The sequence below is a fragment of the Pecten maximus genome, chromosome 4 (assembly GCF_902652985.1).
Source record: "Pecten maximus chromosome 4, xPecMax1.1, whole genome shotgun sequence".
In the NCBI taxonomy this organism is placed as follows: Eukaryota; Metazoa; Mollusca; class Bivalvia; order Pectinida; family Pectinidae; genus Pecten; species Pecten maximus.
In genome coordinates this window covers 36,026,811-36,041,874 of record NC_047018.1, presented here as the reverse complement: position 1 = coordinate 36,041,874, position 15,064 = coordinate 36,026,811, and the positions used below count along the sequence as shown (strand labels likewise).

General features: G+C 35.2%; 2 protein-coding genes across 2 annotated transcripts; one reads left to right on the top strand and one right to left on the bottom strand.

Annotated features, from left to right (window-relative positions):
- Positions 1-3,261: 3,261 nt before the first annotated feature.
- Positions 3,262-8,236, bottom strand: LOC117325968 (NADH dehydrogenase [ubiquinone] 1 beta subcomplex subunit 7-like). The gene is made up of 3 exons (XM_033882508.1): positions 8,079-8,236; positions 4,216-4,384; positions 3,262-3,485 (listed from the first exon to the last, which is right to left on the bottom strand). Exons 1-3 carry the CDS (start codon positions 8,206-8,208, stop codon positions 3,380-3,382), a joined length of 405 nt encoding a protein of 134 aa, XP_033738399.1. The 5' UTR covers positions 8,209-8,236; the 3' UTR covers positions 3,262-3,379.
- Positions 8,237-8,358: 122 nt separating this feature from the next.
- Positions 8,359-14,646, top strand: LOC117325966 (eukaryotic translation initiation factor 3 subunit I-like). The gene is made up of 9 exons (XM_033882505.1): positions 8,359-8,493; positions 10,274-10,454; positions 10,891-10,956; positions 11,455-11,595; positions 12,098-12,219; positions 13,239-13,349; positions 13,601-13,690; positions 13,840-14,006; positions 14,368-14,646. The coding sequence occupies exons 1-9, from the start codon at positions 8,374-8,376 to the stop codon at positions 14,447-14,449; spliced, it is 1,080 nt and encodes a 359-aa protein (XP_033738396.1). The 5' UTR covers positions 8,359-8,373; the 3' UTR covers positions 14,450-14,646.
- Positions 14,647-15,064: the final 418 nt, after the last annotated feature.

Sequence of the window (15,064 nt, the reverse complement as noted above, 5' to 3'; positions counted from 1 at the left end):
TGATTAATTCACTTTTTACATATATCCATAAAATGTAAAGAAAGTACTTTGTATCCAAAATAATTCTCTGGATAACTCCAATCGATAGGATCATTTGATTGTAGTGATACATAAAGACATAGTTCTATTTAATTATTAATGGGAAATTGCATCCTGGGATAGTTTCGATGGAAGACTTGATGTACATTTTGATAAGTTATATCTGTCCCGAGATAAATCGAAGGTTAAACATTCACAATTCTTACCTACAGGTTGAGATTAAAAACACCAACAAGGTGGTTGAGAATTTGTTTGCAATATCCTTGGAGTAGGGAAGGGTAGTAATCCACTCATAATGATGTCGGAGAGGGATATAGCATTCTATTTGTGTGTGCAAGTGCATACACAAATGACTTCATTTTAAAGTTGATTTGATCAAACTTCCAGGTATTAGAATTGGTGTTTCAAGGTACCAAGGTCACGATTATCATTTATAGAAAATCTTTGTGAGTACTCTCATGGCTTCATTTTTAAACATTTTTGATCAAATTAATAATTGTCACATAAGAACACCTAAAACAAGTTTGTGCAAAGGAGAAGGACATCGCTGCTATTAATAGAAAAATGCTGTCAGCTCTCTAAAGATTTCATTCATTTTTGAATGCATTTTAATCAAACTTCATATATGTTTATCAAGCATGAGAATGCTTTGAACGAGTTCATTTGTTTCACGGTGCCAAGGTCAAGGACAAGGTCATTGTTCTATTTAAAGAAAATCTTTTGTCATCCCTCAATTTTTATCAAATTTTGATAAAATACTTCAAACAAGTTGGCCGCCGGGCTTATTGCAGGATATTTCGGCAGGTATACTTGTCGTGCAAGGGGATTTGTATTGTTTGTGATGCCTTGTTTTTACTCCCACCTTTCCTCTCCGAAGTTGTTGGTAATTGCATCGGCAATTTCCTCCTGTTACCAGTATTAGTTAATGAATAAATTTATTTACGTGTACATAGGTATAGGTGGTGTTTATATATCGGGCATGAAGGAAGTCAGCCTTACACTTGCCCAAAATATTAAATTCAAAAGATGCACCGGTTTGTCTGCATAAACAAATAGGCCTAATATGTTTTGAGCCTTGAGTAGTCATTGTGTTTTGTCTATATACATCAAATATTCCAAACAGACTTTTTTCCTTTGAGAAGTTATCATTTTGCAGCTCTTCTTGCCAACCAAAAGTAATGACACCACTCAATTAGCAGCTCACCTGCCTGAAAGCAAGTGTATGTTGTGGTGCTGGAGAAACTATTGAACTGATTTGTACAAAACTTTGTACACATATCCGGCTAGTTCTGTAAGTGTGCCTTTTGCCAGGGACATATATTATTACCTATTGTACCTCTCCGTTTTTGCTATTTAGTAGAGAAATTTCAATTTTTATATTGCTCTATTACCACTTATAGATAACAATTAAGTCCTAGGGGCCATATGTGTGTACATATCTGACATATGAAGGAGTAATGAATGAACAAGAGGCCCCTTGCTCTTGGAGCAAATTTCCTACCACTAGGCTTAAGGAATTTTCATCAGCCTGAGTTGGTAAGGTGACCTTATACTCTCCAATCTTACATATACATGTATACATCTGTCAATTATCTACAATCTCCAGGTGCTATCTCTGCATTATCAGACATGATTATAATCCATAGATATAATATCGTAATCTCTAGTTGCTATTATACAATCCAAAATGTATCCATAATTCATATGCTGAATATAAAAATAATTGCTTATAAAGTTAATCCATATTTATGTTTTGTATCACAGCTGATTTGTGCAAATGTTAATTTACTGTATAATAATTTGTCCATATTTCACAATTATTTTGTTAATTACCAATTTCATGGCGAGTTTTGCTTTAGTTTTTACCATTGTAATAAATGCATGTTATATTTCTATATTAAACTAATTCTGAAAGCTGAAGATGTGCGTTTGTTGTGCAGTGGCTCAATGTATTAAATGACAAAGGTTTGTTTGTTGAAAGTAAATTCATGGAATGAGTTATCAATTTTTAGCTCACTTGGACTGTTGGACAATTATTCATAATCCTACAGAAGACTGGACAGTAGACCCAATTTTTGTATCTTTTTTTTTTAAATGTCCACATGGTAGATACATGTATGTCCCCTTTCCTATGCTGACAAATATTGACAGTACCATTCCCTGTAGTTTTCATCCAAACTATTTAATCAAAATTCACTGATGTTGAACTGCTTTGAAAGCAGACATCTAACATTGAAGTTGGGTAGCTACACTTACTTTTTGGATCAATATTTTTGTTACAGAAGTTATTCCACTTTACTATGATTGTAGGCAGAATCTTGTACATCACACGTTGTACATCTGTTCTGTTTTTATCTGCGCATTCATGGTACTTTTCTACGACTTTATACTGTAATACAGAATCTGCTAATTTTACCTCGGTCTTTCGTCATCAACATGTGTTCGGGGCAGAGTTGGAATCTGGGTGGATTCATGTGCAGGGCTATGGGTGGGGGTTGGGGGTACTAATCAGCCATCGTGAAGCCAACTCGATTTGCACACTTCTTCTTCTAGAATATAACTTCCGGTCACTCGATTTGTAGCTCCTCTGCTTCTGGAAGATCTACCTCTTCCGTCTCGAAGCTGGAAGAATTATCTTCCCAAGATGGCGCCGACCATGTTTGAAGTGTGCGAGTGATGAGCTTCACTAGAGAAGGACTTATGGCACATACATGCACAGGTTTGTCACAGTGTTTGAGAAAACTTAAAAACTTGTTTGTTTTGGGTTATGTTCTTCCTGTTTACTCGATTTACATATAACGGAATGCGATCTTCTGAGATGGCTTCTTTCCAAGAAGATTGCAAATCGAGTTGGCCTCTGGTGACAGTTCTAGTCTAGAGGTTAAGGACAGGTTCACAGTTACAAGTACGATTTGATACAAAAGTGACGGTTCAGCTATTGAAGTATCAAACCCACTTTACTTTTAATACAAGGAATGTTTGTGTAGAGAAACAAAAAGATAAAGTGTATATCCAGATGATTGATTCAACCAGCTGGCTTCTTTTGTTCTGTCCATATCAAAAATACATGATCTGTGTATGTATCATCATTTGGAAGCACGGCAGTGATATGCTGTTTTTTATTGGTATTTGCAATTGCATTGGACGGCCAAACCAAATTAAATGGCGATGATTTTTCAATTGGTTATACACAGGTCATCAGAGATGAAACAAACACACGGAAAAAATCAATTTTTATGTATTCATTTCCAACATACAAGTAACACAAACTATGGAGTCGAGTTAGGCGACACATTCCAGGAGGCGAGGCCTATATTTACAAATGTCCAGAAAATAATATCTACTCTTCCAGCCCTCCCTCATCCACTGGTGACATCATTTTCTTTCTAGCTGCCCGTTGTATTAATCGTTTTTCACGTTCATATTCTTTCATTCTACTTATCATTCTGAAAAAACAAAACACGGAGGTGTAAATAACAAATTTATAAAAATACTTCAAATGTAAAAAGTTTCTCCAAAATCACATAAAAGGAAGTTCCTATGAAGAGAAAGTTGGTAAAGGAGAAATATCTAATAGATAGTTTCTCGGTGCTTATTTATAAATATGATAATGAGACGAATTTACATCAAATAAGATTTACAATAACTAAGATGAAAGTAAAAAGTGTATGCATTAGATATGAAAAATGGTAGAAAGTACACCTCGGCCTTATGTTATACAAAATGGTTGAGCTGAAAAACCAAAAGATTTTGATTGGGGCAACATTGTAGTCTCACAAATTAATCTGTACTGACAATTGATTGATACACTTTAAACATTTATAAATCATCACCGAATATACCAAACGTACAGGGTGTCCCTTACTCTTAAGTAGAAATCAATTCTTTAGTACAAATCATTGATTCCCTACAGTAATCACTCAGTTATAACCTGCCATTTTCAGACAATTCAAGATCTTGATTAAAATTGACAGGTAATGTAATTTGTGACACTGTATGTGTGTATGTATTGGTCAAGAATAGGCTGTGGTATATGTTTTTCTAAGGCTTATGATTTATAACTTAATCCATGTGTTTGTGGTTCTTCAACCTTCATACTTATTTATCAGCTTTGTTACAAATTTCATGAAGACAAAATCACAAACTGATGGTATAGGTAATTAATATTGTACTTACTCCTCATATTGACACTGGTCCCAGTGGTGTTTTTCATGACTACATCTATAATTGAATGGCAACACCTTCCGGTAACATCTGGCCATATCGACATAATAATGAGCACAGTAATCACGGTATTCTTCCGGTACTTTATGTGCTACCATTTCATCATAGGAAAGAGTTGGCTCTAGAAAGAGAAATAGAAACATACATAATAGCATTCAAAGATAAGGACTTGAGAGAAGAAAATTGTACATAGATATTGATAAAATACTGAATATAAAGAATTGGATAATTCTTAGTATGGAGGATTTGGAGTGAAAGACAGAACAAAAAAGGGAAGTAGACGTGTAGAACAATTTGACCTAACTAAGAGCTTAGCCCTTCAGAGCTCAATTTAACATTTTCCTTAGTTTGGTTTGGTTTGGTTTATTTTGTTTAACGTCCTATTAACAGCTAAGGTCATTTAAGGACGGCCTCCCGTACGTATGACATGCATGTGTGTGGTGAGTGCGTATGTGTGTATTGGGAGGCTGCGGTATGTTCGTGTTAAGTCTCCTTGTGATAGGCCGGAACTTTTGCCGATTTATAGTGCTACCTCACTGAAGCATACTGCCAAAGATGCCCAGCAGGACACCCCACATGGTCACATTATACTGACAACGGGCGAACCAGTCGTCCCATTCCTAATATGCTGAGCGCTAAGCAGGAGTAGCAACTACCATTTTTAAAGACTCTGGTATGTCTTAACCAGGGGACAGAACCCAAAGCCTTCCTCACATTTTTCTTAGGTCATGGAAGGTAATTCCTGCAAAATGGTATAGGAATTCATGCAGGGGTTTTTTCTAAGTTGAAAATGTAAGTTGTTCAAGAATAGCACATGACAATAGTCAAAGACAGATTGATATGAAAAGGTTGTTAAAACTTTAGTGCACATTTAATTTGTTTGTACATGACCCCTTCTATGGATCCTCATTATACCCCCGCAACGAAGTCCGGACAACTCCTAAACCGATGGGTCGATTCCAATGAAACTTCACACAAATATTAATGATCATGTGTAGATGTGCATGCCAATTTCTTTTTCTCAAAATTATGGTTGCTATGGCAATTGGTCACTATAAACAGGTTTTCCGATAAGAAACATATCTTTCAGTTTGTCCGGACAACTCCTCCTAAACCGAAGGGCCGATTTCAATGAAACTTCACACAAATATAGAGGACCATGTGTAGATGTGCATGCCACTTTCTTTTTCTCAGAATTATGGCTTATCTTAGAAATCCTCTAATTAACAGTTCCAATTCACCATTGACTTGAGCAGATTGCGGGGGTATTAGTCAGCCATCCTGGTGACAGTTCTAGTTGTAATCTAGTTTAATTGCAGAAGGGAGAGGAGCGTGGTTGGGAGAAGATGCAACAACATGTACATGGATGACAGAAATGGGGTTGATCAATGATTCCCTAGGCCTTTTTTCTTCAGGAACTCTTTGTTTGAAATTTGCTTTCAAAGTTCACTTTCAGATATATGTCTTCCAGTTTCTTCTGTCAAGTTAAATTTTCAGATGAGAAATATTGGATCAAGTGAAACCGAAATCTCCAATATCTGTTGATGAATGGTTAAAAATAACTTTTGACATTATATCATTAATCAATAGATAGATGTGTGGTTTTCAATGTTCATGTGTTACTAATCTAACTTAAAAATTCCGAGAACTTAAATTAAGAGGTACTCCTCAGATTCATTGATTTTTATCTACAGAATTTATCATGATCACTCTGTAGTAGAAGACTTCGACAATTTTATTCATGCATCATAAAAATCATGATCCTTGATTATTCAGAAGAAATTATTTCAAAGATTTAAATACATTGCATTTAAGTTATAAGTCTCGATATCTTGAGTTCAATATAATGCCATTGAGTTACGCAAACTTAGTAAACATACCAATATATATATACTGAAAGAAACTCAACTTCAACATCACTGTTAATTTTGATGAAATCACATTTGTGAGCAAACTACCTAAATGTGAAATGCAATAATTTGAATATTGAACCATCCATCTTCACATTTTCTGAGATTTTAAACAAATGAGGACTTCATTAGGCTGCCATGAATTAGGGTACCCTTATGTTCACAATGATGAAATAACAACTAATCATAATAATCTATTGTGTGTCCTCTGGTCCCCGAACAGCTATAGCATCTCTTATTCTGTGGGGCATGGAGTTCATGAGGCCATCGACTGTCCATAGAGGAATGTTATTCCAATTGTGGGAGGTAAATTTTGATGTTTTGCTGATTCCAAACTCTTCTGTCTAAATCATCCCACAAGTGTTCAATTGGGGACAAATATGGGCTTTATGGAAGCCATTCAATAACGATTATGTTCTGGGTTGCAAGAAAGTCCCTACAAACTCTCGCAACATGTGGTCTAGTGTTATCCCGCTGAAAGGTCAAATGGTGCGCTCCTAATATAATGAATGGCTTAACATAAAGCCTAAGGATCTCATCTCGATAATATACAGCCGTTAAATTCCCTTTAATGATCACTAAAGGTGTCTTAAACCCATGAGAAATTCCTCCCCAAATCTGTTGAGCTCCAACAGACACAAGCATCTGCAAAATGCTCTTCTCGACATCAGTACACATGTTCATGGTCATCTGATGGAAATACTGTGAATCGAGATTCATCAATGAACAGCATGGACATCCAACATCTCATTGGGAAACATCTAGGCACATGTATGTACGCGAGACATTTGCCTGGTGTGTCATCAATCATTTATGAAGAGCTCGACTTGAGGTGTCAGTGGCAAAACAATGTACTGGGGAGGCGTAAATTTGACTCTCGTAGTCTATATCTCACAGTTTTTGGGTGAATCCGACAGTGAGCAAGCGTAATGAATCGCAAGATTACACATGGATGTCCAAATCTCTATCTGTCATCAACTCTTCCCGCAGTGTTCAGACAGTATAACTTACCAATTTATGATCAATGAACTGAGTTGCGACCTGTTGTTAAGTGCTAGCCCTATAGCCGTGGCATAATTGTAAAAAAAAAAAAATCAAATGTATTGGCGATCATGCTTCTTGGTGATAGTCAGAAATTGTCACTAGTTTGAACGGAAAAGAACGTATGCATTTGTACAATCACAGTATGTTGGTAATTTAGGTGCACAAGCGGATAAGTTATTGTCACAGATGATGGATTTTGAATACTTAATTGGGGTATTAGGTAAGGGCACACAATTACCCTTTATTTTTTAACCGAGAAATACGTATATATATTCAATACAAAATATTTTACAATTAAAGTAGTTGCATTTCTTTATCCTTTCAGTATGTCTCTGCAAGCTTATGGCCACACTCATTTCACCTCTTTGACTTGGAAATGGGTCAATGTCATTCATTTGAGTAAATGAAAACTTTATAGCATTTTATCCACGCATGTTAATGGCCAAATATGACCATGAGTTTTGGTTAAACGCAATTGATACCTGTGACTGTATGTGTTATGACATCCTCTCCTTGCTGGTCAATGATTCCCTTCGTACAACCTTTATTTCGCTTTCCTAGTATATCAATTCACAGTTTTCTGTCAATTCTCCGTTTTGGGTGCTGCATGAGTTTTATTTTGCATGACCTTTACCTCTAACTGCCGTTTTACTATTTATCTAGCTGTGTTTATGTGATAATTTTATTGTGTACATATTACTTTTCATCTGTGTAGCAGTTATGAGATAACTTAACTAAGCTAATGTTGCACTGGTTAAAAGTCGACTCTATAACTCTTGGTAGCTGGTATTGTTACTACTTCTGCAGGCAACGATACTTGAAGGTGAAATTATCAATTTTTAAAACAAATGTTTGTGTTACCTCTCTCTTTACGACCATTGGGGAACCCGTAATTGGGGTCGAAAGTTGGAGATTTATGACGATTAGGGTGCAAATCCGGCTCCTTCCATTCATTGTATCCTATAGTCATAGTTGATTCTGTCATACCCATCTTGCCTTTTCAATGGCGAAAGTCGCTTAGGCTCGTAAAAATAACAAAAAAGATATTTAACATGATGTTTAAAGAAACATTTATTGTATTTCAAAATTAAGTTTGTTATACAATTATTACACTTTTTAAATAGAAGATTGGTATTTTCCCCTAAAAAGTAAAACAATGTCTTCGTTAAATCTTTTAGAACAAGGTATGCTCCCTTACGCACGCGCTATACAAGTTTCCGCTAGTCTTTTTATTTCCGGTGTGCATGGCAGCCTTTCGCAGTTTAGCAGCAAGATGGTACGTTGTTATGTATTTTTTGTCTATTGAACTGAAGTTTGCTGTTTTCATTCTGATGAAACGAAAGAAACAAATTTGATGTCTGTTATTTCGATTAGAATTTAATGGTCGCTTTGATTTCATAAGAGTCGAGTCCTGCTCATACCCTAATGAATCCTATAATTATGAAATACGTATACGTAGTAACAGTACTGTACCAACATTTCCCCACATTTCGGTACTTAGAGTCTTTTTTATGTTAGTAAAACACTATATTTTGCTATCATACCAAGTCAACGCATCCTATTGTTATATTCATTTCTGATTATATTCAATATATGATAGCTCTGCTTTTTGGACCATATTAAGACTCTATAGAGTTGTATTAGTAAACATCAGAGATAATAATTATGAACCCATAATTATTATGCAACAATTATAAATATAAAGAATCATTTTATATCAAAGACCATATGGTACAGTAATTTTCTGGAATTGACGCAGCACATGACTTGTTTTAAATACATTTTTATAGTACATACATAACAAAGATGCATACAGTGCACTCTGTCCAAACCGGACTCTGTCCAATCCGGATATTTGCCAAAACCGACCAAATAATTTGGTCCCGAAAATTCCCTTCTTTATTTATAGTAGATTAACTCTGCATAATCTGGACTCTGTCTATTCTGTAATCCAGCCATATATTCTGGCCCCATTCCTTCTGTATACTAGTAAATCTACCCTGTATAAACCGGTGTCGGTCCCATTGATGTTTCCCTGGTAGCGATGCCTTCAGGGGCTCCCGACAAGTGTTTATACAGTTGTAATTGCCGCACAGGTATATTATTCATTGACCATTAAACGTCATTGTCCATAGGTGGCAGCAGCTACGGCTGGATAATCACCTAAACAGTTGTTAGGTACAATTTGTCAATTCATACCAATAATGTTACGTGTTTGTAAATGTATCGTAATTCAGAATACAATTTGTCAATTCATACCAATAATGTTACGTGTTTGTAAATGTATCGTAATTAAGAAATGTTTCATTCTGGCTGGCTTCCCCTTCACGGACCTCACTACACGAACGTACCCGGATGAGGAAGTCGGAGATGATGGTGACGACATTTTGTATTACTCCGTTTATATTATCAACAAACATGGATCTCACGACAGCCGCCAACATTAAGGACCAATTAGAAATTGAGGCTAATTCCTCAGATTGGGAATCTGCACTTGTAGAAAGTGTCAGATTGGTTGATTGTTCGGACTCGCTGGAAAGCCTCTTAAAACAAACAACAATCAGTGATTGTTTTCAACCGATGTAACGTACACATAGTGTCATATTGCCAGTGTTGAATTAAATTATGTTATTCAATTCAAAGTTTGTATATGCAGGAATAATGTACAATGACATCTTTTTTATAATATATCTTTTTTTTTCTTTTTTCTTTTTGCATTCAACAACAATATCAAGTAGAATCTCTACAATCCTGAACTCTCTACAAACCGACTTTATTTTGTGGTCCCAAAGGTGTCCGGTTTAGACAGAGTGCACACTATATATCTTAGTGGTGCTTTAAAAAAATTCTGGTTATCTAAGTCTAAGTATTGTACTCCACTTCCCCCCCCCCCACACTTTTACTTTTCATTGTGTTGTCAAAATATGTTTCTTTTTGTCTAGTTTAAAAATGGATTGTTTTACAAAGAAAAAAGAACCTGTTTTCTGATCTTTGTATGTTGTATTTAATTTGTTTACATCACAATTCTTAATTGTATTTTTCTTTTTCTTATGCAGAAGCCAATTTTACTACATGGTCATGAGCGATCAATTACTGAGATCAAGTACAACAGGGAGGGAGATCTTATCTTCTCTTGTGCTAAGGATCACCAGCCTAATGTGTGGTATTCAGTAAATGGGGAGAGACTAGGCTCCTTTAAGGGTCATACAGGAGCAGTATGGAACATGGATGTCAATTGTATCCTTTGTAATAAAAATATACAGTGTAAATGTTTTATGTCTATTGTAACAAGGTCAGAATAATTTGATAAAATCTATAAAGTCATTGTATTGTAATGAAGTAAACTTGTTCAGGATATTTAAAAGTACTAATTATGATGTATTGAATTTACACAAGTTTAACATATGACTGATTAATTTCATGATTCTAAACTTTTGTGATTTTCACTGAAAGCAAAAAACAACAACAACATAGTCATTGAAATTTGATGATTGGGATTGATGAGAGTATCTAATGTAACGTTAATGGATGATTGTCCCATCACTCCCATCACCCAATCTATAACATGCACACAGCTGTTGGCTAATTTACAAAGCAGACTTCTGTTTAATGAAAACAAAATGTAGCTTGAATAACAGAAAAATGATATTTTTACCTTGACAATGGTGATCAGGGGACACAACCTATGTATTGACAGGGTCTGCTGACAACTCGTGTAAACTATGGGATTGTCAAACAGGTGAGTATATGTGAGAACTATAAGTTGCTGAGCTCCTAACATATTGATAGAAAAAGAAATTTTAAAGAAAAAAAATGAACTTTAAAAATCAAAACTTTTTAAAGTAATATTTTTGTTTCAGTTGGCAGTAAAATTATGGTTAAATCATACTTTGTCATATGAGAATCTATGTATCTTATGGATGTTAACAAGGATATTCTTTGGGTTCATATTTTCACCCTGTCAATTTATTTACAATAAATCTGGTAATGTCAATGAAGAAATTTTACCATTTTACAGGGTGTCAAAAATGCAATTAGACCCATAAGAGTCTGATTTTACCTTCTAATATGTGCTTTCTCTCTTGAGCTTGAAGGGACATGGCTATTTGACAATGTTTTTTGAGAAGTAGTGATTTGACTTCTGAAATTACTTAAGGGCAAGGGTCAATTTTATGCCATATTATTGCTTATACATACAGGTGAGTAATATAGGTCATCTTTGCCTCTTCGTTTTCAGGAAAAATGTTGTCAACAATGGAGTCCAAAACAGCTGTAAGGACATGTGGATTCTCATACAGTGGAAACCTTATCATGTACACAACAGACAAAACCATGGGACATCCTTGTGAAATCCACATCTATGACATCAATGATATGAGTATGAACTTTTATCATCAATTTGCCACTTCTTTACCTTTATTGGTAAATTCCCCCAACAGAATTGGTTTCCCTTGGCCTTAAAATTTCCCTTCTAGACTATAGTAAAAGTTTCTCAAAATGACTGGTTCATTTTCCTCCATGAAAGCATGGTCTTTTTTTCTAACAATTACTTTACCAATAATCTTAGATAAATAGGACTGAAAAATTCATTTACATTATTTTCATTTAACTATATCAAATTCCAAATCACCTATGCTAAGGATGTAGAGATTCAGCTTGAAAAACTAAAAAAATCATATTCTGCTGGGTTGGGGACAGGTTCTAGCTCCCCTTGGAACCCGGGTTTTACCACTAGATAGTAGGAAGGGTATATTCCCCATAATCCTGCCTTGATTCATGTATGGACTTTTATTATAAGTTTTAGTAATACACTACATTCTGTGATATGATTTTTGGATGTACACGTTGATTGTATTTGTGAAATTCTTTATGATTTATAGGAGAGCCAGCGATGATCTATCCTATAGCTGGATCTAAGATCACATCAGCCATCTGGGGTCCGTATGAAGAGTACATCATCACAGGTCATGAAAATGGAGAGTTATGTCACATTGATTTGAAAGTAAGTGTCTCGGGTATAAAGTAAGTGTCTCCGGTTTGAAGTAAGTGTCTCAGGTATAAAGTAAGTGTCTCGGGTATAAAGTGAGTGTCTCGGGTATAAAGTAAGTGTCTCGGGTATAAAGTAAGTGTCTCAGGTATAAAGTGAGTGTCTCAGGTATAAAGTGAGTGTCTCAGGTATAAAGTAAGTGTATCAGGTATAAAGTGAATGTCTCAGGTATAAAGTAAGTGTCTCAGGTATAAAGTAAGTGTCTCAGGTATAAAGTGAGTGTCTCAGGTATAAAGTGAGTGTCTCAGGTATAATGTAAGTGTCTCGGGTATAAAGTAAGTGTCTCGGGTATTAAGTAAGTGTCTTAGGTATAAAGTAAGTGTCTCGGGTATACAGTGAGTGTCTCAGGTATAAAGTGAGTGTCTCAGGTATAAAGTGAGTGTCTCGGGTATAAAGTGAGTGTCTCAGGTATAATGTGAGTGTCTCGGCTCAATTTTACACCAAAAGTAGAGCATTAAAAATCAGCATTGTATTTGTCAGACATAGCAGTCCTGTTGATATTCTTACCACAGGTAAAATTGGAGGTGTTTCAACTGGTTTTTACTCAGTTTGTATACCCACACATGACTTGAGATGGATAGCATTATTAAAGTTTATCCTAAGCTTAGGACTATTCCAAAATTTTCTGAGGGCATTTTATCACAGACTCCACCACCGATCCAATTTTGAAACATATTTAGCATATGAAATGTACTAGAAAAATGGGGCTATGTCCCTACCAACCATCAAAACAAATGCCTCCCACCCCTCCCACACTGATGATTCTGGAATAGCCCTTACCAAATACACTATTTATTGGAGATTGTGGTATACCTATGTAAGCCACTGTTCAGTTTGATTTACAGACATCCACAAAGTTAAATAATATGTATATATATGTTTTGTGGAAATAAAAATCATATTTAATACATATCTTATGCAGACATCTTGCATCTGAAACACTCCTACTAAAGATATGTTTTCTTTTTTTGTAGACGGGTGAAAAGATCAATGCTGTCCAAGACCATTCTAAACAGATCAATGATATCCGGTACTCCAAAGACATGTCTATGATCATAACAGCGTCTAAAGACACCACAGCCAAGGTAACTTATCCTGTTCTCATGTCCCAACCAGGTTATGGTGCAAGATGAATATTTAGATAGAAATAAGATAGCAAAGTTTGTTTTCAACCTGATAGTATTTTCAGTTTTCCTGTACTTTATTTTAAACCTGGTTGTATTTTCAGTTTCCCTGTTACTTTATATTAAACCCGATTGTATTTTCAGTTTCCCTGTACTTTATTTTAAACCTGATCATGTTTCCATTCTCTCTGTACTTTATTTTCTCATTGTAGCTGTTTGATACAGTATCCCTGCGTCATATGAAGACATACAAGACAGAGAGGCCAGTCAACTCTGCAGCCATTTCTCCTATCAGAGACCATGTAAGTTTATTGTTTATAAAACAGTTTCTTTGTCAAAGGTAAAATTTAATCTTTGAACATAGAACAAAGGTTATGTTAATCCACAATTCTGTCCCGACGATATGTTTGTGTCTGTATACCAATTACATCTATCTGTATACAAACGACAGGTGGTACTTGGAGGAGGACAGGAGGCTATGGAAGTCACAACAACCTCATCCAGGGTTGGCAAATTTGATGCTCGCTTCTATCACCTTGTATTTGAGGAGGAATTTGGCAGGGTTAAAGGTCACTTTGGTCCTATCAACAGTTTATCATTTCATCCAGATGGAAAAAGGTATGTCAATTGTCTTTTCTAAAAAAGAATTTGAGTTTAATGTGAATAATCAATGTCTCCTTTGGAATTTTGGTTTCAATACATTTTGCATATAATATGTTGCTATTAATTGTTTAATTGAAATTTAATATAGATCCTAGTGTATCTTAAAATATGAAAATATATCGACTCTTTGTGTGATCTCTTTCGTAAGTTTTCTGTTACCTCCCTTTGTTGTTTATTGTAATTGTGTTATCTCCCTTTGCTATTGACCATTTCCTGTATCTTTTACCTCCATTTGCTGTTGTCCTTATACTGTATGTATGTTTGTGAAGAGTAGGATGTGTGATCTTTCTTAATTCTATTTCCATTTCTATTACAGCTACAGCAGTGGGGGAGAGGACGGATATGTACGAGTTCATCATTTTGATCCCAGCTATTTTGAGTTCAGGTTTGATTATTAACCTCTGTGGAACGTAAACACTCGAAAATTGACTATTTATTTCTAAAAAGTGCTCTGGACACTGAAAAGGTCTGCCATGCCTGCTAAATCTAAAGTGAAAGGACAATTATTTTGTATTAGGGATCATGCTTTTATAAGCAAGGTCCGACTCCAGGAAAGTGATTATTACTGGATCATGAATAAATTCTTCATCTGGATGGTATGTCTTGTCTTTATTATCAAATAACATATTTATTATCCAATACACTGAAATGTATATTGAACTCCTCTAAACTTTAGTCATTGTCACAAGAAAATACTTTGTGAAACATTTGTTTCAAAGATAAATTCATCTGATTCTTCTTGCTACAAAAAACTTGGAAAAATCATCTGTCAACAATTGGTAGAACTCGTTTCTTTAGTGGTATGCAGTTGATAGTATGGATTCATTCTTGGAAAAACAAAAAATTTCAATTGTTTGACATGCATGAACTCACTTTTTCGGGCAAATTTTTCTTTGTTTTTAATAGGATCAGTTGGACATATGCATAGTGATGCGTCATTTTCCTGCCCTTGTTATCATGTGCCCTCCGTAAAATATTAAAATAAGTTTTATCCTCACTTTGAACCCATCTGT

Excerpts from the sequence above, each read along its gene's own strand:
- LOC117325968 (XM_033882508.1), bottom strand. The coding sequence starts at position 8,208 with ATGGGTATGACAGAATCAACTATGACTATAGGATACAATGAATGGAAG. Across the intron at positions 4,385-8,078 it reads CAATGGTCGTAAAGAGAGAG|AGCCAACTCTTTCCTATGAT; the intron begins GTAACACAAACA and ends TTCTCTTTCTAG. Across the intron at positions 3,486-4,215 it reads GACCAGTGTCAATATGAGGA|AATGATAAGTAGAATGAAAG; the intron begins GTAAGTACAATA and ends TTGTTTTTTCAG.
- LOC117325966 (XM_033882505.1), top strand. The coding sequence starts at position 8,374 with ATGTCTTCGTTAAATCTTTTAGAACAAGGTATGCTCCCTTACGCACGC. Across the intron at positions 10,957-11,454 it reads ACTATGGGATTGTCAAACAG|GAAAAATGTTGTCAACAATG; the intron begins GTGAGTATATGT and ends CTTCGTTTTCAG. Across the intron at positions 14,007-14,367 it reads TTTCATCCAGATGGAAAAAG|CTACAGCAGTGGGGGAGAGG; the intron begins GTATGTCAATTG and ends TTTCTATTACAG.